Here is a 26525-nt window from a genome sequence, read left to right as displayed (position 1 = left end):
AGTTTATAAATACACTAACTGACAATACAGAAAGTATATCTATTGATAATCATAATTGATAATAAACAATCCGTGACTGAGACAGCAATGTCATAAAAATCCAATTAGCTACCTGTATTTACAATCCCATGTGTATTATACATGTATATTAACTCAAAATTTTGAAACTTTAAATATTTATATCTAATAAGCTAATAAAGTTATATTAAAAATTCAAATGCCATTAACTATTAAATTAAAAACTCAAACATTTTATTAAATTAAAAATATGTGTTACCATTAAAAAAAATAAAGTTGACCCCCTTCCAAGGCATAAGGGATGAACTTAAACAGTATTACATAGTTAAAAATTCAAGAATAATGTGTAACTAAAGATAATAAAAAAAAAAACCCAGCACAGAATTATTATTCTGCAAGTAATNAAAAACCCAGCACAGGGGGGTCGCGGCACAGTTGTGACGTGGTATAGTTGGATCAAGTATAATGATATCTGACAGTGATTAAAATCACTATCAAAAATAAACGCTTCGATGCAAATCTTTAGATAGTGTTTAATTTAAAAAAATTGATGGATTATTCTAAAAGCTACATGATCTGCTAGTTCCTTATTAATATCTCGATTAAAAAAAAAAGTATGTCCAATGAAAGATGTATATAAATACTACTTCTCATGAAAAAATTGTATTGATTCATACATTTTTTAAAAAGTTATAGCACTTTAAAGTAAAAAATGTCAATTATAAAATCGAGAATTTTCACACAAAAATAGCATTCGGTAGCCGTTTTCACCATGAAGACAAGTCCAGAGGTCAATTTTTTTTTTTCAAATTAAAGTACATTACATTAGCTTTAATTTAAGATATATATAAAAGTGTCAGACCTTTCGGAACATTTTCAAAAGTTAAGTTGAAAAAGTTAATTTTTTATGAAAAAGTTGTCATTTTAAATCTCCCCCTGTGGGCAGAAAAAAGGTCAAATTTACAAAAAAAATATACCTAATGATAGGTAAAAACATCAAGCATCTATAAAAAAAAAATTATATTGATATGTTCATTGTTGAAAAAGTTACGGCAGTTTTTAGTAAAAAAAATTGAAAAAATTTCGAAAATTTGCGATTTTTAAATTTGTAATTTTTTTGGAGGTTTCCCCTATTTACGGGGAACAAGGGAAATTTTTTCAATTTTGAAGGTAAGGGTAATGTCTTCGACTAGATACTATTTGTGATCTTTTGACTTATCGTTAAAAGAAATCCGTTCGGTGAGAGCTGAGAAAAAGTGGTAACAGATATAAAAAAAAAAATAAACACATCTTAGTAAAACCATTACCTTCTCAGCTTCGCATCGAAGCTAAAATGTTTAAAATTATTATTATTCTGCAAGTAATTGAGTGGTTTATGATAAAAAAATCACCCTGTATATATATATATATATATATAAATACTCATCATTGGTATAAACTTACATTGATACATTTAATAATTAACTTATGCAGCTTAGCATTATTAGCACATAATTAAATATTTAATACTGATATACATTTATATCTGCGGTCAGGGACGGACTTATACATAAACAAGGAAATATATTTTTTTACTTATTAAAGAACAATTATTATTATATTTGTGATACCAATGTATACCAAATTTGTGGGGGCCCATGGGCTGCAGCCCACTCAGCCCTCCCCTAAATCCGGCTTCGTCTGTTGTATTGCGTTACATGCCACTTGTTCGCCCATACCTTTTTTGGATTACGTGATATAAAATAAAGACTATATTCGTTGTATAACTCAGTAGTGCCAATGCGATAGAAAAATATGACAAAAAAATTAACAAGCTATCCGCCCACTTATGAAGTGACACCAATTGCAATTTACGAAACAACAACCATATAATTTTTAGGATACATTATACACATATATAATTTTTATTAGTCCGTCCAAATTGTAACCCATTATTTCTACTTTGACATATTATGCAATAATTATTGTAAGTGATTGGCGCCACTGGTGTAATCCTCCCTCTTATGTCTTAAACTTGTTTTAACTCTAAAATTAGTATTTCTTTTATTTAATTATTTACCAATATAGACAAGCGCATAGATGTAACAAAGGATGCTTTTACTACCTTCAATTGGTCTGGTATATTAAATGGACCAGATAGAGTCAACGCTGGCTATCTAAACGTTGGTGCTACCTTAAGAAATTTTCTAACAATATTGGACTAAAAAGTGGTCAGACTTAAAAAAATAAAATTTAGCATGGCTTTTTATAGACCTAATAGAAGTTATATATTAATAAAAAATAGAAAAATGATATTATATGTTAACAATATATTGATTGATATTGTTCAATAATTTAATTATATAACTCTTATCTAATACCAGTATGAAGTTTTATATAATTTACTACTGAAATTATTATGAATTTTATTAATTGTTAGTTAGGGTGGAACAATTATTGAAAAATTTTCTTCTATTAGAATTTGATTATCAAATCAAATTCTAATTGAAGAAAAAGTTGCAGTTTTGTCTCCTGATTACGGAGGAAAATTATAGAACTAAATGTTTACCATAAAAAATGTTATTAGCAAAAAAGCTGTATATAATTAACCATTAAAATTAAAAAAACAACATATTTTTATCTTTACCGTTGAAGTTGTTTTTATTAGTTTATTAAAATATTACAGACGAAATATTCAACATACAAAAAAAGTTTTTGTATAAATTTGCTAAGAATTTAATTGTTTATTATTTGTGTCCTGTGTATCATTTATTTTACCAAACGTAGTTGTTATAATTCAGTAATAGTTTGCAAAAAATGTAATTTTTTCCTCTGGCTTAGTGTAAAAGTGTTAATATCTTTTAAAATATTTTTTATCGACCAGACATTTTTTTTTTTAGATCACCCTCTATAAATAAATAGATTTTCAATAATAATAATAGTGGAATAACAAGAATATTTTATTTTGTAAATTTTAATAGTACTAGCAAATTCCGTTTTTCAATCCACCTATTACCCAATTATAACAACTATGTTTGATAAAAGAAATGATACACACAACGCAAATAATAACAATTAAATTCTAAACAATTTTTATACAAACACTTTTTCTGTTCAATCTTTTTATCAGTTTATTTCGTCTGCAATATTTAAATTAACTAATAAAAACGATTTCAGCGATAAAGATAGAAATATGTTGTCCTTTTAATTTTAATAACTAAGTATAATACATACGGTTTTTTGCTAATAAAATTTTATGGTAAACATATAGTTCTATAATTTTTCCTGTAAATAGTATATATTAATAGATAACTGACAAAAACAAAAAAACTACCCTTATAGTAAATTTTCCACCCTTTTGTGTCGCCTGAAGATATTAAAACAATATTTTTTTTCCCGATAATTAGGATATTAAACTGCACGTTTTATTCTTATTAAAAGTTAATTACCAACATTTTCAATATTTCGTTGTACCCTATTGTTAGTATTTATAGACTAAAATGTTAAATGTAAGATAAACCAAAATTTTTATAGCAACGTCTATTTGTAAAGAGTAAAAGGGGTATTTAGACAAGGTAATTACATACTCTTGAAATGTTTAGGGACAATTACTTGAGATTCTATGAGTATTAAATTTAATTTTTTTTAAAGTGGGCCGTTAATGTAGCAATGTAGTTGGGGGTAAGTTTTGCTGCCTCAGACTAATAAGTCTGTTCACGCCTATGTTGACCAGTCAATATTTTTTTTCATTTTGATATATAATATAAAAGTGTTGCAAAGAATAAAAAATACTATAGAATTCATTAAGAATTCGGTAAGAAACTCATTATTTAATTATTTTACAATTAATCATCGTCTCTGTAGCAAAATCACGTAACTCTATTTCCCACAATTCAGAAGAAGAAAATAAAACACCATTTTTGTGTTAATACCAATGTAAATAGACTTATAAATATTTCATTGTCTCAAGAAAAATAAAAACTTTTTATTTGAAAACCACTTAAAATATGTTAAATAATTATTTTTGGTAAAAAATAAAATCTTAAAACGTTTAGTTACACGGTTTTGCCATAAACACGATACTTTTGTTCATACTATATTTTAAGTAATAATGTAGTTATGATATTTTTTATTAATAAGTATACTTTACCATTAATGATTATATTCGCCAATAAATAGTCTAAATTTTATTTAAACAATTTCAAATTAAATTATAATTAAATTCAGTTATTGTCTATGAATATCAAGGGTTGATTTAAACAAGTCTATAAGTTAAGTTAAATTTAGTTATTTATTAACTTACTGAAAACAAGTAGATTTTACATTGCGTTTCTTTTAACGTATTACTCTTTTGCACATTTAACGACTATATAGCGTATATTAATGGTATACATCGTTAAATATGCAAAAATTGATAAAAACATTTTTTTTAAATAGTTCAAAAATATTTGCTTAATTAAAAGTATTGTTGTATAAATAAAATTTAGGAAGGAAAAAATTACATTTAGGTACCAAAAATTTGTCCATCCTATGTCTATGATATTTTATAAGTCATTTGCTACTAACTATCTCTTTAGTTAGTGTAATTTTGCCAATTTAACTTTTAACGAAATTTAAAGGGGCGTAGTGGAAAGCTGAGAAGGTTTTGTGATGGTGTGTGATTTTTTTTATGTCTGATCATAAAAATTCTCAGCTCTCCCGATTTTTATCTAATTGAACCTAAAAATTTGTAAAATCCCTTAATTTTAGAAATTTAAAAAAATATCTTAAAATTACCACATTGTAAAAAATGACATTTTAAAAACGCTCATTCTAAATAAGTTTTTTATAGTATACAAGAAACAAATAGCTTTCTTTTAGTTCTGAAACGTTTTAATTTTAACTATAACAAAAACCCAGCACAGGGTGGTCGCGGCACAGTTGTGACGTGGTATAGTTGGATCAAGTATAATGATATCTGACAGTGATTAAAATCACTATCAAAAATAAACGCTTCGATGCAAATCTTTAGATAGTGTTTAATTTTAAAAAAATTGGTGTTTTATTCCAAAAGCTACTTGATCTGCTGGTTCCTTATTAATATCTCGATTAAGATAAAGTATGTCGAATGAAAAAGGGTTTATTAAAAAATATTATTTCTCATAAAAAAATTGTGTGGATCCATAAACTTTTCAATAAGTTATAGCATTATAAAGTTAAATATAATATAAATAATAAAATCGAGAATTTTCACACGAAAATAGCATTCGGTAGCCATTTTCGCCGTGAAGACAAGTCCAGAGGTCAAATTTTTTTTTTTCAAATTAAAGTATATTACATTAGCTTTAATTTAAGATATATATAAAAGTGTCAGACCTTCCGGAACATTTTCAAAAGTTAAGTTGAAAAAGTTAATTTTTTGTGAAAAAGTTGTCATTTTAAATCCCCCCCTGTGGGCAGAAAAAAGATCAAATTTACAAAAAAAATATACCAAATAATAGGTAAAGACATCAAGCATTTATAAAAAAAAAATTATATTGATATGTGCATTTTTGAAAAAGTTATGGCACTTTAAAGTAAAAAAAATTGAAAAAATTTCGAAAATTAACGATTTTTAAATTTGTAATTTTTTTGGAGGTTTCCCCCATTTACGGGGAACGAGGGAAATTTTTTCAATTTTGAAGGGTAATGTCTTCGACTANACGGGGAACGAGGGAATTTTTTTCAATTTTTAAGGGTAATGTCTTCGACTAGATACGATTTGTGATCTTTTGACGTATCATTGAAAGAAATCGGTTCGGTGAGAGCTGAGAAAAAGTGGTAACAGACACAAAAAAAAAAAACACATCTTTGTAAAACCAATACTTTCTCAGCTTCGCATCGAAGCTAAAATAAAAGCACGTAAAGTGTATTACAATATTTATAAAGAAATCTCATGGTTGTTTTACTATGTGAAATCGGCCAATAAAGCTATTAAGCAAATAATTTACAAGCATTTAATATTTTGCTCAAATTTTTAATCATAGAAATTAAAAAATTATAATTATTGATATGTATTTGAACCAGTTATGTCGGAATTGTTATCGCCGCTTGGTGGCATCTTTTGTTAATTAAATCAGTATAATCTTCTAATACGAAATAAATAATAATACCTATTTTTGAATATTTTTTTAAACATCATTTTTACGGTAATTTTGACATATTTTTTAAAATTTCTTATATTGAGGAGTTTTACAAATTTTTAGATTTAACTAGATTAAAATCGGGTTCTTTGGATGCATAAATCAACAAAATCGATCCAGAGAGAGCTGAAAATTTCATGGGCAGACAAAAAAAAAACACATAATGGTAAAACCATTTTAGCAATAATATTTAAACTGCCTTCAAGTGTAATAAACAAAAAAAAAGATAAAGGNAAATTCCTAAGATGTTAGATTATTATTTGTGATTGGTTAATTGTGATAGAAACCCTGCCGTGGGCGTAGTTAATGAATTGTAGGGGACTGGTTTGAAACATGTGTTGATAAATAGTTATTTTTATTACCCCAAAAGGGAAACATTCCTTAGATGATTTTTTGCTTTATTCATACATATGTGATATTTAGTACATGTGTTAATAATTATACTACACAAGAAGTAAGTAATTTAACGAAAGTATTTTTAAATTATATTATTCAAAATTATAAAATATTCAAATATTATCAACTTAAAACATGGATTCTAAATTATAAAGTATGTACTTTAATTCTCATAATAATTTTATTAAGATTAAAACAAGGTATTTAATTATTTCTTACTCGTAAAGGCCATATGTTTTTTTGACACTGGAAAGTATTATAAACACATTTTCATAATGAAAAATATCATGAAATTTTTATAATTTTTTATATATTTAATAAAGGTATTCGAGCCTAATAAGTTACAAAAAGTGAACTACAGATATGTTCCCGATGGTACAAACTTTCTTCTAATACATATGTATTAGTAAGATAGTACAAAATGAAAATTTAGTCATTTTTATGCTATTTCTTCATTTTATCGGGAATCGGATACTAAAGTTGTGCCAATAAAATGTTAATTGAATCGACAGTAATTTATCCAACAATTATTTACAATAGCTAATTTTTTTCCTGATATTAAGATAAAATAAAAATAATAATATTGTATACATTACTTATGAAGGGCCATTCTTCTTTTAACACTGGAAAGTATTATATAAAATATTTTTATAATGAAAATTGTTATAAAAATTTCTTATTTTTTTTTGATTTTGCATATATTTTAAAATTTCATTTTATTATTATATAAAATATTCAAATGTTATTAACTTGTAATATAATTATAATCTAAATAATGCAAACTGAAATTTTCATAATAATTTTGTTAGGTGTTAAATATGTAATAATATTTAAAAATGTATTATAATATTATTTATTACTTTCTGCAATCTCTTCGTCATTTAAATCTAAAAAGTATTTAACAAAAGTATTTTTATAAAAAAAGTTCTTATACATTTTTTTTATATTTTTGATATTGCATATCCTTAAGGTACATTACGATACTCCCACACTCTTAAGAATACGAAAAATTGAGCTACAGAAATAATACCAATAGTACAAACTTCTTTTTCATACATATGCATATGTACGTATTTAGTAAGAAGATAGTCAACGTAATTTTAGCCATATGTCTAACTATAGTCTAACTATTCTTAATTTTATTGGGAACTAATTATTACAATTTTGCCAACAAAATCTTAGTTGGATCAACAGTAATTTTTTCAATAATAATTTACTATCTCTTTTTTTCCCCTGGTATTAAGACATAATAAAATGAATAATATTTTTTATATTACTTGTTTTGAACAATCCAATTTTTATCACTGAAAAAGTATTATAAAAAAAATTTTATAATGATATTCGTTACAAAGTTTTTTTTAATTTTTTGATATTGTATATCTTTAATAAAGGTATTCGAGCATAATAAATTACTCATATATTCATATAGAACATGAACAAAGTGGACTACAGATATGTTCCTGATAGTTCAAACTTCTTTATTATAGATATGTATAATAATATTTAAAAATTTATTATAATATAAATTATGATTTTTTACATCTTAAGACATCTTGTTCGTAATAATCTGAAAAGAATTATAAATATATATTTTAAATAATATGTTATACATTTTTTTATATTTTTTATATTGTATATCTTTATGGTATCATTATGATACTCCTACACTCTTAAGTATACGAAAAAGTGAGCGACAGAAATAATACTAATAGTACAAACTTCTTTTTTATACATGATTATGTTTAGACTGTTTCTTAATTATATTGGATATTACAGTTGTGCCAACTAAATCTTATTTGGGTCAACAGTAATTTATTCAATAAAAATTTTATACAGCTAATTTTTTTTTCTGGCATAAGAAATAATGAAATTAATAATATTGTGTACATTACCTACACGGGGCGCCAATTTATACATCTCTATAAATTATTTAAAAAAAAAATTTGTGTCATGAAAATTTGTTACAAAGTTTTTTTAATTTTTTGATATTGTATATCTTTAATAATTACTGACATATTCATATAGAACACGAACAACAGAAATGTTTCTGATTGTTCAAACTTCATTTTTATACATTGTATATGAATGTATTTTGTAAGAAGGCAAATTCAGCCATTCTTTAATTATTTATTAATTTTATCTATTTTTAAATGTATTTATTTAATATTAAAAATTAATGAGTTATAAGAATTGTATTATAATATTATATAAAATATTTAAATATTAACAACTTAAAATATAGATTTGAACTATAAAATATAAACTGAAATTTGCATAATAATATTATTAGGTGTTTAAAATCTAATGATATTTAAAAATGTATTATAATATAAATTATAATTTCTTACTATTTATGAAATTTTCAAGTTTTGAATCTGAAAAGTTTTATAAAAATACATTTTTATAAAGTAAGTTTGGACTAGTGATAAAAACATGATTTATTTATATTCCCATTCTCTTCATGTCCAAAACCTGATACATAGATTTCATATTTCATAATTAAGTTTTGTGTCATTTAGTCATCAAGTCATTTTGTGTGTTTCTATGTCACTCACTGTGAATGTGTTAAATGTATTTTTGTTATTTTTCTTAGTGAATAAATAGAAAGATAAAAATTTCGTTTCATTGACTTGATAACAAAATTGTATAAATTCAATAGCATTTTGTTTTTTTGTCGCCTCAAAAATCTGCCATTTAAACCCAACCAAACCAAATCCATCAAAACCAACTAAAATGAAAAAAAACAGCAAAAAAAGCCCAATACAAAAATATCTGCTATTATACGACGTAACTACTCGGACGAAAATTTGCTAAATAAAGGTGTCGTTTTTGCTGATTCTTTGCAATAAGTCAAATTAAAATGAATAAATCAAAATTTTCTAGACTGTATTTTGTATTCTTTATTGCTATTAGCCGTGCAATTATAACAAGGATTTATAACTTTATCTATGATTAAGTTTATGAGCTCTGATATTACTAATATTAAATTTTATAAGTTGTAAGGAATGGACCTAAAAATGATTTTATGGTAGATATATAGAAATACATATGTAATTAACAAAATCCAAAAATAATATTTTCAAAAAAGTCATTAATTACCTAGTAGACCGTTCCCGTCTATCGCGTAATTGGACAAATATTTATAATCTCTTAAATTCGTGTCACAAATACCGACAACTGTTGGGAAGATGACGAATAACGAATAATTTGAATAAGAATGGTAATACATACGAATAATGGGAACAAATTAAGGAATATAATACGAGTAATGGAAATGAGCTTAAAATTCATACAAACATAAAACGTTTTGAACTTATGTTCCTTAGTAACACATTGAAAATAGCAACCATATAAATGACGAATATAATAACGAATAATACCAAACAGTGACCAATCTTAAGTCCATGGCGTGTTGCAGTAGAGCACTACGCAATCAACTATAAACCTTAAGATTTTTTCGCTGAAGAAAGGAACATTAATACATTTTTTAAAAAGCTATAGCTTTAGTTAAAAAAACGGTAGCACAGTGGGGTCACGGCATAGTGGAGACATTGCATAGTTGGGTCCAGTATAGATTTAATCTGACAGTGATTAAAATCACTATCATAAGAAACGCTTCGATGCAAATCTGTAGATAGTGTTTAATTTTAAAAAATTGATGGATAATTGCAAAATCAACATCAACTTCTATTAAAATAAAATACAAAACATATAATTTTAATACAAAAATAGCATATTTTTGAATACGGCAGCCATTTGCGTATAAAAGATAGGTCGTCGGGAAAATTTTTTTTTTTCATTTTGTAGTACATAAAATAAGCTTTAATTTTATATATGTTTAAAGAACGCAGTATTTCCGGAACATTTTCAAAAATTAAGTTGAAAAAGTTAGTTTTTGTAAAATAGTTACTATTTTAAATCCCCCCAGTGAACAGAATAAGTGGTAGATTTTCAAAAAAAATTATATCAAATGAAAGGAAAATATCTAAGGTTTCAATACAAAAAAATATTATTTTTATATGTTAATTTTTGAAAAAGTTATGGCAGTTTTAAGCACAAAAAACATCCCAATAAAAGGTAATTTTTATCGCAAACATTACATTTTTTTTAATTTTGGACAGCCATTTGCACATAGAAGATAGATCGTCGGATAAATTTTTTTTTTTTATTTTATAGTACATATAATAAGCTTTAAATTTATATATGTTTAAAATACGCAGTATTTCCGGAACACTTTCAAAAGTTAAGTTGAAAAAGTTCTATGTTTTATACAATGTTTCAAGTTTTGAATGCTCCCTATATAAGGGAAATTGTCCAATTTTAATAAAAAGTATGTCAAATGGAAGATGTACTTATAATGTATTTAGAAAAAAAAAAATTGTGCTGATACATGCATTTTTCGAAAAGTTATAGCATTTTTAAGTTGAAAATTAAAAATTGAAAATCGAAAATTTTAACACAAAAATAGTGTTTTTTTAACTACGGCAACCGTTTACATGCAGAAGATAAAGTGTCGGGACAAATTTTTTTTTTTCATTTTATAGTACATAAAATAAGCTTTAATTTGATATATGTTTAAAGGACGCAGTATTTCCGGAACATTTTCAAAAATTAAGTTGAAAAAGTTAGTTTTTGTAAAAAAGTTGCAATTTTAAATCCCCCCTAATGAGCAGGTTAAGTGATAGATTTTCAAAAAAATGATATCAAATGAAAGGTAAATATCTAAGGTTTTAGTATAAAAAAAAATTATGTTGATTTGTTGATTTTTCAAAAAGTAATGGAAGTTTTAAGTAAAAAAAAATTGAAAAAATTTCGAAAATTAGAGATTTTTAAATTTGTAATTTTTTTGGATATTTCCCCCATTTGCGGGGAACGAGAGAATTTTTTTCAATTTTANGGATATTTCCCCCATTTGCGGGGAACGAGGGAAAATTTTTAAATTTTTAAGGGTAATGTCTTCAACTAGATACAATTTGTGATCTTTTGACGTATTGTTAAAAGAAATCGGTCCAGTGAGAACTGAGAAAAAGTAGTGACAGACACAAAAACAAAAAAAATAAAAAAAATAAATAAACACATCATGGTAAAATTAATACCTTCTCAGCTTCGCATCGAAGCTAATATAAAAACGATAATAGTAACTCTGATCATACATTACCCTCACCACCTAGATATATATTTAATATTTTTTTTTTGAGTTACTATAGTGACGCTAAATAAATAACTTATTTGAATTTTATTTTTTAATAAAAAAAATTACTAAATTTTAAATATCTAAACAATTTGTATTGAAAATGATTTTCTCTTAATTTAAAATAAAATAAAAACCTATATAAGTACACAAAGTAAAAGATACTAGAATAATTTGAATTATAGTAAAAAATTAAAGAATTCAGATTTTATACAATGAATTGGAAACAGGAATTAAAATAAAACTTAATGTAAGAGATGCCTGAATTAAAAAAAAATTTATTTAATCATACAAAAATTTTAAGTAAGATAATTTGAAAATGAGAAATAAAAGTAAAATGTAATTAATTGTACACAGTATTTAAAATGACATATTCTATGGATAAATCCATTAGGCGCTGTAAGTATTTAAAGCAGATTGCTTTAATAAAATTTTTTTATGATAAAAATGTTGATTAAATAGTGAAAATGGAAATAATATGTTTTAAATGATAATAGCATAGTATAAGTTTATTTTAATTTGCAACCACCACCTGTTAATTAAACTTTTAATTATATCTTACCATTGGAGTCATCGCTGGAAATTTCATTTACAACACAAAATAATAACAGAGCCAAAAACCAAATTGACATTATTCTTTTTATTATAGTTATCTAAAATAAATAAACTTACTATAATAATCATTTAAAATTTTGCTTAACAAAAATCATTTATGTACCTTCTCAACCTTTTTGTAATATTTATGTTGAATGAAATAATGTACTTACTCGAAAAGAAGATTTTTTCTATTATGATAAAAATTAAATGTATTAAATACTTAAATATTTTATTTGCAATTTAAAATAACTAGTATGTGTTGTTTTCATTAACAGTGAAGTAATTATCAATAAATCAAATTTATAATAAGACAATATCAGAAATAATTTCTTCAAAATATGTTTTGTATTTACTTTTTTCTAAGTTTATTATATTAACATCAAAATGACGTCATAGAAATTCATAAGTATTTGTAAAATATATCTGATATGACGTTGAATTCAAATTTTTTAATTTGATATTATTCAGATATTATTTAGAAACTAATTATAATTAGCTAATTTGTCTATTTCCATCAGGTAATTTGAGAAACTTTCTATTATGAATAACATATTTTTGAGGGACTAATGTTGACAATACATCTTTGAAATAATAGTGTCATAATACTCTCGACACTATCACAATATGATATAACAGAGGACTGCTCTGTTTGTGTCCATAATAATGGTCATTTAAAAATTATTAACACTTTTATTTATAAATTATATTCATAAGCTTATAATAACATGTTTGTTTTTTTTTCTTTGAGAAAATTCACAAATTATACTTGTCAGCTCTTTTTAACTAACTATAATAATATTAATGAAGTGTCAAAATGATTTGTGTATTATTCGCATGTATTTATGTATTTAATGTATTAATTCATATATTTTATGATGACTTGTCAATAAAATAGCAACATTGCGAGAATGACACAATGATGATTGTGCGGGGATAAAAGGGAATACTATAAAGGGGCTGAGTGCGGAAGGCTTAAAGAGAGTCTGTCTCTGAATATTCATTGAGCTGGTCGAATCGTGCTTTCGACATCGATACGCCAAGTTCGTAATCATCATTGTGAAATTCTTAATTGTTAATTTATGAACTAAACATTTGAGTTCGTGTTATTTTATTATAATCTGATATTGTCAAAAGTTATTATTAAAACAAGAAAAATCTTCAGGTAAGACTTTGAATCATTAAGAATCAATACTTATATTATCTTATAATTCAATTATTTAGAATTAATAATCTGAGTATAGAACGATAAAGCAATAGATCAAATAATTATATTAATCTTTAAACTTCAATTAATTATTATTAACTAGTTCGGACCTTATACATAATCACATTACATGGTATTCGTGAGATGGCCACCGCCTCTTCGTTGCCTAAAAGAGTTTAAAACCTAATGTGATTTCTACTGTATATATATAACACTTCGACTGGGTATTCGTGAGATGGCCACCGCCTCTTCGTTGCCTCAGTGTATTATTACAGGTACTTACTAGTTGAATCATTTACAATATCTCTATAAGAAGAACCTTGATTATTACTTTTTATATCTACTTGTCTTTATTGTTCTAAACCCTCGGACTCTACAACCCCGATAGAATCTCGTTGCTCACCAATTGACCAAATCCCCAAAATATCCAATCTTGGTCAAAAACACCCTAACATCTCCTTATTTAGTTATTTTTGTGTTATTACAATAGGATAGTTTTATTATATTATTATTTTCTAGATAAGCCTTTCAAAAAATATCGAATGATAACAAATTTAAGAACATTTATAAATGTTACATTCATAGTTTATAATACACATGAAAAAATTATTTTTTAAAAATATGTAATCACATGAAGTTATCTGTAAACCTAGGACTTAAATACAGAGTGAATCATTTTATATAAGAAACTCAAATTCCGGATTATTTTTGAGTCTGTTATTAATGATATCAAATTAGTTATGATATTGTATTTTAAATAATTTTAAAACGCAAACGATTGATAAAATAAAAAAAATTATAAGAACAAAAATTATAGAAAAAAATTTATATCAAATCATCAAACTTAAAATATTGTTTTCATTAATATTTAGGGTATTATACATGAAAAGACGGGGGAAAAAATGATTTAATTATATATTATTGTATAATATATTGAATCGAATAATATTTTTCTGTACGAAAAGCAAAATTTTTCAATAGTTTCCAAGAAAATGAATATCTAAATCATATAATCATCATTTTTTTTTTTAAATATTTAGATGAATAAGTAAGTTTGTTCTAAGTCTCACTTATACCAGTTTTTCAAAAACGATATAACATTATTTTAGTATTATTATAACTTAAATGTCAATAAATAAATAAAATTATAAAAAGTAATTTGCATATAATTATTTTAAATAAAATAAGTCACTGAAAAAAACCAAATCAAATAATTATCCAGTAGTATACTAAGTCGATTTTTCTTTTTAAATATTTTAACTTTATATTTTTAATTATTATTATTTTAATAAAATTATTATTAATATTGTTGTAAATATCAAAACTTAATTTTGATATATTATAAAGGTTGGTAGACTTTCCGGAACATTTTCATAACGTAAATATAAATTTGATCAATTTTGGGAATTTTTATATATATCAATGTAAACTATTTTTTAGTTCTCTAGAATTACGCGTAGTTCGTATTTATTAATTATTTAGTGGGGAAAATACCTTTTTACGTTCTTCACAATTACATTTAGGGTATTAATTTTACATACAATAATAAGGAAGAAGTTAGCTAAAAAATGTTTTAATTGATTTCATAGCATAAATTAAAAGAAATAGTATTTGGCTTATAAAAAATATATATTATTATTTTCAATTACTATGACACAATAATAGTTTATTTTCTATGGAAATTTGAGTCTAAACATTTATTATTTAATTATTTTGCTTTAGTACAATTTAAAGAATAATTAATAGTGTTTATATTTCTATAAAATACAACAATGCCACAAAAAAAAAACGTATTTAAAAGAGTTATAAATTTTGTTAGGAAGTTGTGTAAAAGAAAGAATAAAAAAAATGTAGCTGATATCAAGACAATAAATGAAAACGTTGCTGCGAATGGAGACTCGTCATTTTCTCGTATAATTGTAAGCACAGTGTTAGATACACATTAATGTGAGGTGACGCAATATATTTAATTTAATATGAAAACACGGTAAGTGAGGGAGAGCAGGTCAGTCGATCACATCATACACGTTTGTGTTTGTCACAACGGTTATGCCGCTGACACAACGCAATTTGTTTTCATCTTTTTCTGTAGCCGTCTAGTATTCCGGAGATTCCGCGTTTTTTATATAATATACGCCCCGACCTTCAATGTTTTTTCCTACTAAAAAACCACGACCTTCGTAACGGTACGGCGGCGCTGCTGTTTAGACCGGTCCCTGTGTGTGTGGTAGTGGTCGTGAAACATTAATTCGTGCTCTCTCTTTTGGTCGTTTCGGTCATATCGATGCCAAGTAATTGGGTCGTGAATTACCTTGTCACCATAGTCGTTGAATTGAGCTGCTTATCGTTTTTGCTGTATGTGACGGTGTTCTTTGCCCTTTCTGTATCCGGACTTCACATTATTCATCAGTTCCAAACAGCAGTGGGTAATTAATAATAATTTTAGCTTCGATGCGAAGCTGAGAAAGTATTGGTTTTACAAAGATGTTTTTTTTTTTTTTTGTGTCTGTTACCACTTTTTCTCAGCTCTCACCGAACCGATTTCTTTCAATGATACGTCAAAAGGTCACAAATCGTATCTTGTCGAAGACATTACCCTTAAAAATTGAAAAAAATTCCCTAGTTCGCCGTAAATAGAGGAAACCTCCAAAAAAATTACAAATTTAAAAATCGCTAATTTTCGATATTTTTTTAATTTTTTTTAATTAAAAGTGCCATAACATTTTCAAAAATGAACATATCAATATAATTATTTTTTATATAGATGGATAATATCATTACCTTTCATTTGGTATATTTTTTTCATAAATTTAACCCTTAAACTGCCCACAAGGAGGGATTTAAAATGACAACTTTTTCACAAAAAATTAATTTTTTTTACTTAAATTTTGGAAATGTTTCGTAAGGTCTGACACTTTTATATATATCTTAAATAGTTAAAGCTAATGTAATATACTTTATAATGGTAAAAAAAAATTTCGGACTTTATTTTATCTTCATGGTGAAAACATGAATTAAACTTAATAAAAAAAATACAATTTTTATAAAAAAAATTCTTTTTTANTAAAAAAAAAAATACGATTTTTGTAAAAAAATTCTTTTTTATATTTTTAACTTTATAATGCTATAACTTTTTGAAAGATGTATGGATCAATATAATTCTTTTTTTTTGTAGATGCATGATGTTTTTACCTATCATTTGATATATTTTTTTTATAAATCTGACTTTTTACCTGCCTACAGGGGGGGATTCAAAATGACAACTTTTTCACAAAAAATTGACTTTTTCAACTTAAATTTTGAAAGTGTTCCGGAAAGTCTGACACTTTTTTATATATATTAAATTAAAGCTAATGTAATCTAATTTATTATTTTAAAAAACAAATTTCGGACTTTATTTTGTCTTCACGATGAGAGCAGACATCAAAGTTAATATGATTTTTAACNGGTGAAAATGGCTACCAAATGCTATTATTGTGTGAAAATTCTCAATTTTATTTTTTACATTTTTAACTTTATAATGCTATAACTTATTGAAAAGTGTATTCATCAAATTAATTTTTTTATAGGAAATACTATTTTTTAATAATCCCTTTTTTATTCGACATACTTTATCTTAATCAGGATATTAATAAGGAACTAGCAGTTTATGAAGCTTTTGGAATAATCCACCAATTTTTTAAAATTAAACACTATCTAAAGATTTGCATCGAAGCGTTTTTTTTTTATAGTGATTTTAATCACTGTCAGATTAAATCTATACTGGACCCAACTATGCAACATCCCCACTGTGCCGCTACCCCCCTGTGCTGGGTTTTTTTTATTGTTATTTTACGGATTTACAGTCCACAGAATATGTATTAGTTATAAGCAGGAGATGTATGTTATTATTTTCGTTATTAATTTTAGCTAATTCTATTTATCATTTGGGTCTTGTTTGTTTATTATGTTTCTATCATAACGGAAATATCATATTGTGAATATATATATATGTTGTTTTTCTTTCTATCTATAGTATTTTGTAAGGCTCAATTTCCACAATTTTATATTTTCCTTCCTTCCGCTAAGGCATGCCCAAAAATACATATGGTCAATCGTATTGATTAAACAAACAAAAAGGTTACAAAATCGCAAATTGCCGATACTAAAGAAAATATAGCCGGCATTGCACACACAGTTTGTAAATTTATGCATTTAAACAATATTTTTGTAATTTTCCAAAAACACTTAGTCCGTTTAAATTTATTATAAGATATAATAAAAACTCAAACAAATTTTCTGAAAAAAGAATACGTTAATCCTCTTAAGGGGTAATATCCACCAAATTTTTTTTTTTTTCATTTTTTTTTTTATTGGCTTAAATCATGCTAAAACTATCCTAGAATCAAAATCTTCAACGCCCAAGTACTGATCTAAACTCAAAATTCGTTTAAATCAATTTTTTCCAAACAACTTTTATGCTCCAAAATCACATTTTTCGCTTATTTTAGCGATGCTCGTTTTTTTTTTAATTTCGCGGCTTTGTAAATTAGTAGAAGTTACCTATGATCGATATCTTTTTTTGAATATGAAGTATAGAATTTCGATCGTTACAGCGTCTGTACAGCACGTGTTTACTCACAATTTCCCTTTGTTTAGTCGATCAGCCGTTCTAGTTGTGTACGTTCTTAGTTTGAGTTTTGCTATACTTTTTAACTGTGACTTATATTCAAAAGTACTTAATTATGAGTAACAAGTTGTACAGTGGCCACAAAGGCAGTAAAACAAGAAGTACCAGAACAACCCGGAGTAAAATTAGTAACCGATACCCGCCTAACCGCTATGCTTCGAAGGCTATTCGAAATAAGGCGAGAAAATTAAAAACTTCTGATTTAAATCGTGATTGCGATGTTGATAGGGATTTCGGCTACTGTTTCATACATTTTTTTTCGCTGTATTTACTGCTCTTTCTGAATTATTAGTATGTAAAAAATGTAATAGTGATGTGCGGTTTTCACAGTCGAGCAAGCGTGGACTAGGCTTCAAGATTGTTGTGTCTTGTTCGAACTGCGGTGATGCCGATATTTTTAACTGTCCTCTAATACATGATCGTGCTTATGAGATCAATTGCCGTATTATTTTTGCTATGCGCATCATTGGCATAGACATCAACGGTATAAAAAAGTTCTGTGCGATGATGGATCTCGCAAAGCCTATTTTTCAAACAACTTACAGTATGATCATTTCCAATATTGGCACTGCTACTTCATCTGTTAAAATTATTTCTATGAAAAAATCAGCTATTGAAGAGAAAGAACGTTCTATTGAACGAGGTGAAGAAGGCGGTCTTACGGTGTCAGGCAATGGATCTTGGCGTAAGAGGGGGTTTTCATCTTTGTTTGGATTAGTTACTTTAATTGGTTGGCACACTGGCAAGGTATTAGATGTGTGTGTAAAATCAAAGTACTGTAAAGTGTGTGAATATTGGCAAAAAAAAAGAAGGTACTGCTGAGTACGAGGAGGTGTACCCTTCGCACAAAGAGAGTGTTCTTGGTGTTCTTGACAGCACAGTAAAGCGCTTGGTACTCTTGCAACATACGAGCACAAGAGTCCAATGCATGAGGATGTTTTCAAGGCGATACAACCCATGTATAAAGAACTCAGCTCCGACAACCTTCAGTCACGCTGCTTGGGTGCGTATTCTCAAAATAGTAACGAGTATTTCAATGCTGTAGTGTTTTTTGTCAATTTTAGTGTTTTTAGTCAATTGCTCCAAAAACGATATCTAGCGATAAGATTATAGTTGATATTGCGACTGATGTAGCCGTTATTATTTTCAACGAAGGTTTATCCGGTATGTTTGTCGTTTATGATGCTCTTGGGTTAACCGTTGGACCGAACATGTACGAGTTTTGCGTAGGATCGGACGCCAATCGCGTCAAAGTCTCTGATCATCGTATGTCCGATATCGCGAAAGAGGCTAGGAGCAGCCTTACATCAGACAAAAAAAAGGAAGAAGAGGAAAATAAGGACCAGGAAGGACAACTTTACGGCGCAGGGATAGCTGACTGAAGGTAAAAAAATTATTAAGGACTATATTATTGCGATTCTTAAGATTTATAGCATTTTGAAACTTTAAACGCGTTTTTCTCAAAACCATGTTATCAAAATCGGCGAGCAGTAGAACTGAAAAAGTTTACATCCGATTGACTTGAAATTTTAACTGTAGCTTCTTCTGTAGATTATCTAGTGAAGTACACACGATTTTAGCGATTGGTTAACAACAAAAAAAGTTATAAACAATTATAGTCGATTTTTATTGTCGAAAAAAAAAAAAATTTTTCAAACCGTCGCCATTTTGCGAAAAAAAATTCTAAAAATATAATCATGTGTACTTCACTAGCGACACTCGTGTAGATAATGAAAAAAATTTTTCTTTTGTTATAGGTGGAGTTGGGCACGACTTCTACTGCTCGCCGCGGAAGAACTTTTTAAAAAAGCAGTTCACGGCAATCGCTGCACAGCCGCCATTTTATAAAAAAAATAACAATAAAACATATTTTTCTATTCTCCAAGAGTTGCTTAATCCAATGGTATATTATTTATATACCTTACATCTCAAATGTCCTTTTAAAAAAATCATGAAAAAAGCCTTGATTTTTTGAGCATTTGGTGGATATTACCCCTTAATATAAATGCATTGTGATTTGTCAATTCGACTTAATATACATGAATCTTGTTGATTATTAGTGGCTTTAAATACTTTATATTCTATTATATTTAATTTATTATGACCTCTTACACTTCTCTACTATTATATTTTTTAGATGTTTTAATATGTTTTAAAATATGGACTTATTAAAAGTCCATATTTTATAACTATATCTCATTTTATAGATTCGATTCAAGACTTTATCCATCCAGAAGAATCTAACCAGTGTTTTATAATAAATGGTATAGTACTAGTAAAACGCGACAGTGGACAAAAACTATGCCCGACAAAATAACCGACTTAAAGAAATCAATAAAACGTGAAATTTTAAATAACCCAAAATTGAAAAATACCATTCAAAGTAGTTATTCATATTTTAAATTATTATTCTATAAAGATATATAATAACTCAGTTTAAAAAATAAGGAAATGTACCCCTGGCTACACATATTATTAATTGTTTTAAAGTATCCAGAATTTATACCAAAATTATATTTAATAGATCAAATTCAAGATTTAATGTCCAAATTTATCCAAGGAATCGTTCAGAATTTTTTAAGGGAATCTACCGATTATTTGATAAACAATAATAGTGATCCAGAAAAACTTAAGGAAGAGGAAATATATATGAACAAAAGACTAACCGAGTTGAAGGACTTACGGCACATTAATGATAAATCTATATTTTGAAATTTTATAGAAAAAAACAATAAGAAAATGTTTGTATATATTGATAAATTTAAGTACTAGATTAATTTTATTATAATAAGTCACTCTGTATGTTTTAAAATATGAAAATTTGATAGATCTTATTCCTCCAGCTCCGTCACTTTTCCAAGTTCTACCAACTCTTCTAAAAGCGGATAATAATATTAAAAACCAAGGTTAAGTTTGGATGAAATCAAACGCGGTGTTCAATTGAGGGTAAAATGTTTAACAATTAATAATTAAGTATGGTGCAAATTCTATATTATAGCTTAATAAAGCAATATAATTTTCTATAAGTCGAATTTTCCCTATATAGTGATTATAGTTACATTTTTTTAAAGTTTTAAATGTTTTTTTCGTACTTATGAAGTAGATCATATATTAATGAATTATATTTTAACACATCCTAATATTAAAATATTTTGAATTACAAATCAAGTTAGATGAGATGATTTCACCGATATTAATTATACTTGAATCAAAATATTTCTAAATATATAAAACATTAGTACATGTATTTGATTTTTTAATTTTATATAGCCGGTAAAGCCAGTGGTTAAAGTATTAGAAAAACCAATTATAGATGAAAAAAATCTTCAATAAATGAACCCTTTGATAGTACTTTTATATACACATAAAAAGTCACTATTTATGTTATCTAAATATAAAAATTTTCCAGATTTTATACCTTCAGCTCCGCCAATTCCCCAAACTTTATCAACGCTTCTAAAAGCGGATAATAATATTAAAAACAAAGGTAAATTTGATAGACCAGCTCTATCAATGAACTTAATGGATAAAATCAAAGGGGGTATTAAATTAAAGGTTACCTTTTTAATAATTAAGAATTGAGTTTAGTGCAAATGTAAGTAATATAAAAATTCAAAAATAATTTCCTAAAAATCCATGTTTTCTAAATGATTAAATATTAATATGTATTCCAATGAATTTATAAAAAATTTAAACATGTAAATTCATATAGTCATGTCGCAAGCCCTTTCGCATTCAAATACATATTTTTGCTATGTTTATATACTTTTTTTTGTTATACTTATGAAGTGAATATGAAATGAATATTAATAAATCTCATTTTAAACACTTCTTAAAAATAAAGAATTATGGTCTAACAACCCAGTTAAAAAAGTTTAAAAAGTAGTCAATAAGACATTCTTAAAAATAAACATAGTTGTAAAAAATACTTTTAAAAAGTATTTTAAATAATATTCAAATATTTAAAAAAAAATGTATTTAAAATACTATTTGAATACTTTTCATACAAAAGTATTTGAGTAATACTCAATTACTTTACAAAAGTATTTCAAATACTAAGAATACAATTAAAAAATAATAATAATGTTTTTATTTTAACTAAGAGCAAAAGGTCCCACCTAAATAATTACCAAGAGGGTAATTTGAGTCAAATATGGAGTACTCTTAAATTAAGAGAACTCATTTATTATTTTCGATATTTTTTGTTAGAGGTAAATAAAATTAATTATTGGAAACTAATCGGTGAAAAAAATAAATATTAGTACACGTGTAAAGTATGTCTTATTGACAATAGAGTAAATCATTTGAACCTGAAATAGGCTATTGTAGGTTCAACTGATGTATTAAAAATAGATGTATACATAATAGCATTTAGATAAGCACAATAATTATGTTATACTATAATGTAACATATAAAATAACAGAGAATTATTCTCAATTTTCATTTTGACTGAGTTTAATTTGTTTGCTGTGTTACGGTTAGCAAATTAAAAAAAAAAAAGTATATTAATAGTACTGAATATTAAACAGTATTAAATACTAAATAATTGTATTTAAAATACTACTCAGATACTTTTTATTAAATGTATTTAAAAATACTATTCAATACCAATGAAAGTATTTGAATACTTTTATTCAAATACATTTACTCAAATGCTTTACGCCTTTGAATATATATATATATAACCTTAGTACAAGATTTTTAAATTTTTATAGCCGATGATGCTAATGGTTAAAATTATAAAATAACCGACGATAGATGAAAAAGATATGCAAAGAATGAACCAATTAGATATTGTCATGTTCCGTCGAGCAGTTTTAGCTCCGATTCCTCATCAGAATATTTTTGTCTGGATGAATGGGATTAACTAAATAAAAATTAATCGAAAAGAATAGCCTGGATAAATAATGTCAAGTTATAATTAAAAAGTCAACCGCTCTGGAGCATAGTAGGAGGGTAATCAAAGGGTGACCAAGATGAGCTGAAGATATCGGTTTGTCTAATGCGTACAGACAACCGGACACAATCGGATCATCCTTGATGATAAGTCTATTGACTTTGTACTTACAATGTTTTCAAACCCAGAACTATTATTAGTAATACAAATCAAACTTAATAACAATGTATATCTCAATATTTGATTTAAAAAAATTAACCTTAAAATATTAAACTTGTTGAAGGTAAGATGTGTATATATATGTGTAATTAACAAATTCTAAATATTAGATAATGTATACAATTTATAAATTATTTATACGTGTATTATGTTATTAATGTATTTGGGTCTACATTTTGCAAGTTCTTTTATTTGAAAAAAATTATAGAAATTTTAAAATGTTGATGGAGGTGAAGCGTTTCTTATGATAGTTATTTTTATCACTGTCAGATATCATCAATTCTTGTCTCGAATATGCCAAATCCACACTGTGCAGCGACTCCACTGTCCTTACCTTTTTATTTAATATTTTATATTTCTAATTTTTTAATCACAAGGGTTTAAGATAAAATAAAACATAAAAAAAAAAATTCATTCCTTGTTAGAGAGCACCTAAAAAAGACTTAGAGCACCAGTTGTCACAAACTCCGCTGAGTACTTCATTTCACTGGACAGCTGATATCTAGCGTCTTTGTTTATCTAACCTCTCGCTCACCCAGCACTACAAATCAACAGCCTACGCTCCAACTATCAGCCTATATAGTTTACCGTCATTCATCAACGGGATATATTGTAAGACTTTAGTTTTCACAGCAAGTGTCTTATCTTTTGTGTGCTATTATTCGACCACAGTGCGCCATATTTTTGTTATTTCTTTTACGTACTGTTTTTCTCTGGCTACTGTTGAATCTTCATCGATTGATTAAACAACTTTAACAAAACATTAGTAATACCTAAGTATTTACTTCAAAGCGACTATTCTTGTAGTCACAAATCCGTTCACGTTTTTAGCATTTCAACTCATTCATACATTTCACCACTCATTGTCATTCATTTACTATACTTTACAGCGAAGTCTATAATTGTTTGTTTTATATTTTTACTATTTTGTTCATAGCTGATTAAGTCTGCCATTTTAGTAATATTGACACCCGTCTACGCCCCTTAATTAAAAATACTTATAGAAGAACTTTATATATTTGTTTTGTTATCTATTTAATTATTGTCTACGCATCATTTAATGGTCGTACAGTTATTTGATGAGCAGGTGACTCCTCTCACCCACTCCTCTAGTAAGAGAAAGCAGGCTTTTGGCAAGATGGAAAACTAGTGCGGTGCACAACTAGTCGACTTTAGTGTAACTCTTTTTTCAATTTATAATTATAAAATTTCAATAAATAGATAATTTTAAGGATTGACGAAAAATACATATATATATATATATATTTATATGGCAAAATTTAGTAATATAATTATTGATTCATTTTATTTATCTATTGAATATTACAAATAGAATTTTAATTATTTTTTTGCCAATCATACCAGTAACGATTTATTAAAGTGTTATCTGTTAATCCTATGATTTCGTTTCTTGAAATATTGTAAATTTTTTTCATTATAAAATACCGGCGTTGATATTCTTTGAGCAAAGTTGGTCTTACACCTATTCATAAATAGGGCAAATAAAGTTTTTGTAATCTTTAATATAATGTTAATTAATTTATTAAAATATGAATACAGAAGTTCTTTTAATCTTTCCTTAGCTAAATTAAATAACTTTTAATGACGTCAAGCTCTTTCTACATAATTTATGTTCAATTATTGAACATAAATAACACTCAAATGTTAAACACAATATTTTAATGATTAATTTACAGTTATAATTTGTTTAAATTAAATAATTTTTTTTAAAAATTAAATTCATATTTTTTTAACCGGAAAAACAGAAAACAGTCAATAAAGTAGTATCTAAACTCTACCTAAGATTCTATTGTAAGCTTTCTACTAACCACAGTCCTACAATCTCCAAACTATCTTTCAAAACAATTCCAAATAATTCACTACATTTCACAGTGGCCAAAAATCATATTTTGAATATTATATTCGAATACCACATACATTTGATTAATATTTGTTTTCATTATATTGAATCTAAATTTGATTTCAATTTGAACCCTTTTATGGGTGTTGAGGTTGTTTTTAAAATTAAATTAAATTTTTAAGTGGCGCATGAATTTTATTTTTAAAAATTTTAAATATAAATTATAAATACGTTTTTTTTTTTTGTGAATTGTATATTAGATAAAATATAATACATGAATGGTTAAACGCTTAATAATTTGCACAATAAAAGCGGCCATAGTTACAATTATAATCAAATTTTATATAACGTTTATTGAACAAATTATAACTATCATTGGAAAAATTGACTCAAGTAAACGTTTTCATGGTTACATAGAGGATTTTGATAAATGGAATGGCATTAATAAATCAATAAATACTATCTATATGTAGTATTTATAGAAAGTATTTAATAATTTATTAATATATGTCTAGTACGAAAAAATTCAATTTTTTTCAGAGTAGGACGTATAATGATGTGTTGATTGAATAAAAGTAATGGAATTTTTTTTATTAGTTTTTCGTTTTCATAATTTTGATAATTTTTTATATAGGAATTAATTCATAAAAATGAATTATACTTAATATAATACTTTAGTATGTATAGAATATATCCCCAATACAAATATTTTAAATTTTAGAATTCAAAATGCAATAGTGCAGAGACGATCTCAAATATTAAAAAAAAACTATTTAACTTGTATTCTGCCACTGGATATCTACCCTTAAATCATTGTAAATATCAAGATTTATATCTAATATAAAATTATTAATTAACATAATAAGAAAAACATAAAATTTTTTACTATTTCTTTTTATATAAAAATATCTTTTTTTTTTAGAACAAGCTTCGTATGTAACATCAAATTTGCGAATTATTAATTTGCTCTAATAAGACAAATATAAAATTAGATTAATTTTTTTTTTTTATTAGAGATAAATAACGAAAATAATATACTTTTAACATAGTCCAAACCCGTAAAAATTAATAAAAAAAAAAGTAACGTAAAGTATTCATTGAATCGAAAGTTAGTAGATTTGTCAAAACATTGTTAATAGCATCTGTATATTTTTTTTATCGAATTTATGGATTGTATATTTGTGCAGAATAATCAATGCTATAAAGATACAATTAAATACTTATATCACAGAACTCATTTTTTAAATTCAATAAATAAATCTTACTGGTATATTTAATCCATTCTTCAGGTTCTTTCATTCGTATATTATTACTTACTGAAATCAATTTTTA

General features: G+C 25.8%; 2 protein-coding genes and 2 long non-coding RNA genes across 20 annotated transcripts in view; 2 read left to right on the top strand and 2 right to left on the bottom strand.

Annotated features, from left to right (window-relative positions):
- LOC126896168 (uncharacterized) overlaps positions 1–12593 on the bottom strand; it is a 101920-nt gene extending 89327 nt beyond the window's left edge. For 7 of the 8 annotated variants that reach the window (XM_050668705.1, XM_050668707.1, XM_050668709.1 and 4 more), the window contains exons 1-10: positions 12464–12530; positions 12308–12398; positions 8903–8929; positions 8447–8473; positions 8095–8121; positions 7832–7858; positions 7415–7441; positions 7151–7177; positions 6774–6800; positions 4148–4177 (exon numbers count right to left, since the gene is read on the bottom strand). In XM_050668705.1, the coding sequence (XP_050524662.1) occupies positions 4148–4177; positions 6774–6800; positions 7151–7177; positions 7415–7441; positions 7832–7858; positions 8095–8121; positions 8447–8473; positions 8903–8929; positions 12308–12377 (289 nt within the window). In that variant the 5' untranslated portion in view covers positions 12378–12398; positions 12464–12530. Of the gene's footprint in view, positions 1–4147; positions 4178–6773; positions 6801–7150; positions 7178–7414; positions 7442–7831; positions 7859–8094; positions 8122–8446; positions 8474–8902; positions 8930–12307; positions 12399–12463 lie in introns of all 8 variants that reach the window. The other variant, XM_050668706.1, reaches the window with a different exon arrangement.
- A 558-nt stretch (positions 12594–13151) lies between these two features.
- Positions 13152–26525, top strand: part of LOC126896181 (uncharacterized) — a 70586-nt gene continuing 57212 nt past the window's right edge. The window contains exons 1-2 of the long non-coding RNA XR_007701794.1: positions 13152–13504; positions 15366–16111. This is a non-coding gene — a long non-coding RNA (uncharacterized LOC126896181). The remainder of the gene's footprint in view (positions 13505–15365; positions 16112–26525) is intronic.
- Positions 17046–23209, top strand: LOC126896176 (uncharacterized). 2 transcript variants are annotated; one of them, XR_007701786.1, is made up of 7 exons: positions 17046–19218; positions 19280–19599; positions 19973–20118; positions 20423–20598; positions 20740–20956; positions 21044–21161; positions 22932–23209. It is a non-coding gene; the product is annotated as an uncharacterized LOC126896176 (long non-coding RNA). The 2 variants fall into 2 exon arrangements; XR_007701787.1 differs by lacking the exon at positions 22932–23209 and having other exon boundaries at positions 17049–19218; positions 21044–21234.
- Positions 24608–26525, bottom strand: part of LOC126896160 (uncharacterized) — a 60389-nt gene continuing 58471 nt past the window's right edge. For all 9 annotated transcript variants that reach the window (XM_050668674.1, XM_050668675.1, XM_050668681.1 and 6 more), the window contains 2 exons: positions 26459–26509; positions 24608–24815 (listed from right to left, as the gene is read on the bottom strand). In XM_050668674.1, coding sequence (XP_050524631.1) covers positions 24670–24815; positions 26459–26509 — 197 coding nt within the window. In that variant the 3' untranslated portion in view covers positions 24608–24669. The remainder of the gene's footprint in view (positions 24816–26458; positions 26510–26525) is intronic.

This window comes from Daktulosphaira vitifoliae, unplaced genomic scaffold, assembly GCF_025091365.1.
Source record: "Daktulosphaira vitifoliae isolate Bord-2020 unplaced genomic scaffold, ASM2509136v1 Scaffold_1, whole genome shotgun sequence".
NCBI classification, from domain to species: Eukaryota; Metazoa; Arthropoda; class Insecta; order Hemiptera; family Phylloxeridae; genus Daktulosphaira; species Daktulosphaira vitifoliae.
The sequence above is the reverse complement of the archived record's forward strand: the minus strand, read 5'-3'. Positions and strand labels throughout refer to the sequence as shown.